The sequence below is a fragment of the Aristolochia californica genome, unplaced genomic scaffold (genome assembly GCF_029961685.1).
Source record: "Aristolochia californica isolate CCGP_79_NKW_82.1479 unplaced genomic scaffold, dmAriCali1.0.hap1 SCAF_12, whole genome shotgun sequence".
NCBI lineage: Eukaryota > Viridiplantae > Streptophyta > Magnoliopsida > Piperales > Aristolochiaceae > Aristolochia > Aristolochia californica.
The window spans coordinates 21,885,947-21,889,489 of record NW_027181793.1 but is presented as its reverse complement, the minus strand read 5'-3'; the positions used below and the strand labels follow the sequence as shown (position 1 = coordinate 21,889,489).

Sequence of the window (3,543 nt, the reverse complement as noted above, 5' to 3'; positions counted from 1 at the left end):
TTTTTGTTAGAAAATATATGGTAACAAGTCAACTCACGAGGAATCGCAATTCGTAAATTCCTCCCATTTCAGTAATGAATTGTCAAACACATATTTAACTACCTTTATATAAGAGCCAGTTACAAATCAAGCTAATATGGATCTACACGTCCATATCTGGCACTTTCACAATGTGCCTAAGAACCCTTGCTTTTGTATTATACCCTAGCTCTGGAGCAAAGCGCCCAGGGCATTTTGGCAATGACCCTAAGCACCATCGCTTTTGTATGCCATATTATAAGGGTTTTTAGGCAATTAAAACATAGATTAAATCACTCTTAAACCACGCTCTCCCATTTGTGCCCTTCTGCCGTCTCCCTACCCAAGCTCTCTCCTATGGCCATCAGAATCCGCCAAACAGCTGCCGTCTCCGCCATTTTTTCCATTACCCCACACCCATCTTGCTGCCGGAGCTCTCACGGACGTTGCCATCGTCGTCCTACCCTTGAACACTCCGGCGAATCTTCAATAGACACAAGCCTCCATGAGCAAATGACCATGGCCGGACGCCAGACAACACATCTGGCATCACCAGCAAAGGCACGGTTTGATAACTCTTAAGCTTTGACGCATCACATCCAGAGCCTTGAAATCAGTTTCCAAGTTCTTGAAGAGGAAGGTGAATGCATCGTTTGGCGGGTTTGATGCAGCCCATTTGAATGCCTCTGGAGCTGGATGCGATCACGCCGTGTCAATCGAGCCATATTTCTCCTTCCCTTTTAAAGTCTTCCTCATCCTTTTAACCCATTTCTCCCTGGTTCTCTCCGAGCAAAAGAAGCCGAGCTAGTACTAAACCATATTAAGGTTTCCTGTAACTTTGACAAGGAAAATGTCATCACAACTTATCCTGAATATGGCTTCGACCGTTGGAGGGTGTGTTAGAGAGAGAACATAAGAAAGCGATTGGGGTTATGCTCCTCTATTCATTCACATGATGCATTCTAATATGTTTCCATGACTATTTTACAAAATTGACTCTTCATCCTATGTAGAATGAAACTGCTCCTACAGGAATCTCCTACATACACACCAGTTCTTCTTATTCTATTCTGTGGGGATCAACTCAGGTCCCTAATGGGATTATTTTAAAATAACTTTCACTAATCTTGGGTCATATGAAGCTCTTTATCTAGACATGCTGAATGCAATGGTTATTAAGGACTCAATGGCACAACAAATTCAGGATCATCATCTGGACACTGGAAATGTCACTGAAAAAGGCAATGTGGTGCTACTGTTTGTATGATAATTAATAAAGGCACAGTTTGTAGAATAACATTAGTAAAAAATGAAATAAACTAACAAATAACATTTAAGCTAGATAAAATTTCAGAGAATTCTACTCCCATGATTTCCTGCTAAAACAAAGAGATAAAAATTGTCACAATACCAGATCCAACTTCACAAGATTAAAAAATTAGCTGATGTTTTGATTATAGATATTGTATAGAACAAGAGAATCTTGCTTTGACATATAGAACTGAATAAGAACTACCAAATTGTATCCATACGATGGAAAACATACACAAGTTCTTATTCATTTGGAGATCAACTCTATTTTGAATTGGCAGCGTGAAGTTAATTTCTTAAATAAAAAAAAATTAACCGACAATATACGGAAATCAACCGACAATTAGATTCTAGATATTGTATGGAAACAAGAGAATCTAGCTTTTAACATATAGAACTAAATAAAAACTGCCAAATTAAATTTCTAAATTTCAAGAGTTTGACACGTGCTCGTGTAGGTCGTGCCAGCCACAACAATGATTAACAATGTTATTGCGAAAAAAAGGAGCTTACACATTATATGGAAAGATAATCTCAAAGGAAAGCTTAATCAATCCCAGTTCATTGCAAGGTAGGGTTTGTAGAAGAAAAAAAAATGTAGAACCTTAAGCTTATTGATGACAGAATTTGAGTCATTGGGGTTTTCTATTGATTCAAAAATCACCTGAAAATTCATCAACCAAGTCACTAGCATCAAAAGGTTTGACAGCACCGGTGCCATTGGATGGTCCAACATGTTCATCAGGCTCCATGGTTTCCATGAAACAAGTCTGCTCTTTAAAGAAATCCACCATTGGAACCATCCTGCGGCTGTCATTGTTTCCAATCCTTTCTTCAACTGATGCCTGCTGAACCGAATGAGTCTCCTTGCCTTTGAGATCGTTGATCCCCTCCTCTAGTGCTTTGGCCTTGGCGTCGATCATCCTGGCCAAATCACAAAGATCTTGGCTGTTAAGATCATCAAGGCTTTTCCCACTGAGACACTGATATAAGAGGGTATCCAGGTGAAGGTCTTGGTTTCTATTCGCTATCTTCTTCGCTTGTTGGTCGAGTTTTTCAATCTGTTTCCTGAAAAACCCTTCCTGGTTCATCGTCCTCTTGATTTGATCCAACTTGGGAAGACACTTGAACTTTTCCAAAGTGCGGATGGCATCAGGGACGGACGGCCAGGTATCAGGATCTGGGTTGTCGGGATTGATCGCTACAATAGCTACCTCCACCCCACAGAGGGTGCTCAATTCGCTCACCTTCTTCAATAAACCCTTTGTCCTCTTCCTGCATGCCGCCCTCCTCGTGGAGTCGTTCAATATCCAAGCAAGCTTCACCTTCTTGCCTGCCATGAGTGGAGTAGGAAGAGGCAGATGATCTGCCCTTTGGAGTTTGAGGATTGTCTTGAATGGCTTGAAAGATCGCTTGGCTGTGGCATTCACAGGAAATCAGGAGGGGGTAAGTATCAGCAGTAATCTTGAAAAGATGCCAACACCTGGCGTCGAGGTGTTCTAGAGTGGCCATTGGACTAGTTAATTGCGTAATAAATGGAGGTTTACTTTCTTTAGGCTAGAAAATCTGTCTCTGTACATACATTTTCATGTAATGGAAACATAAAAGTTCAGTTATACAAGCTGTTTCCTCGTTCAGAAAGCACGCGCGGAGACCAGTTAATCTCATGAGGACTACTTTCTTCTTTGATCATTTAGAATGGGAAGAGAGGTTGACTCTCGCAAGCTTACCTTTGTAGCCTTCTTATTGTTGGTTCTCGTCAGTTCAAGTTTAATTTCATAGTTTCATGAATTTGGAAAATAAAATCGATAAATTCCTATTTTTGCTTAAAGTAAACATATTAAAAATTTTCTTTATGACAAGTCCCAAAATTTATTTGCTTCAGATTTTGGTGATCAGACCTTCTTGATACATGTTTATACTGTTGGATGTTGAACTGAACAACATAAGAGGATGAACTAAACGAAAACTTTACATTTGTGTAAGGGTGGTATTTATACAATTTAAAATAGAGAAGATAAGATTTAAATGATAAGATAAATACAACATGGGATAAATTCAATGGGATCTTATCCGATAACTGAAGGAATTATGCGTATCCCTTATCATGCCCCCTCAAGATAGGCCATTTGTTAGAGAGACCAATCTTGTCTCGTAGCAACTGAAACTGTGAATTTGGCAGAGGCTTTGTAAGGAGATTTGTTTTGAGGGTTC

General features: G+C 39.7%; 1 protein-coding gene across 1 annotated transcript; it reads right to left on the bottom strand.

The window, feature by feature from the left end:
- Nucleotides 1-1,982: 1,982 nt before the first annotated feature.
- On the bottom strand, nucleotides 1,983-2,669 carry LOC137946714 (agamous-like MADS-box protein AGL80). Its single transcript, XM_068793028.1, has one exon. The coding sequence runs from the start codon at nucleotides 2,667-2,669 to the stop codon at nucleotides 1,983-1,985; it is 687 nt and encodes a 228-aa protein (XP_068649129.1).
- Between the last annotated feature and the right edge of the window lie 874 nt (nucleotides 2,670-3,543).

Excerpts from the sequence above, each read along its gene's own strand:
- LOC137946714 (XM_068793028.1), bottom strand. The coding sequence starts at position 2,669 with ATGGCAGGCAAGAAGGTGAAGCTTGCTTGGATATTGAACGACTCCACG.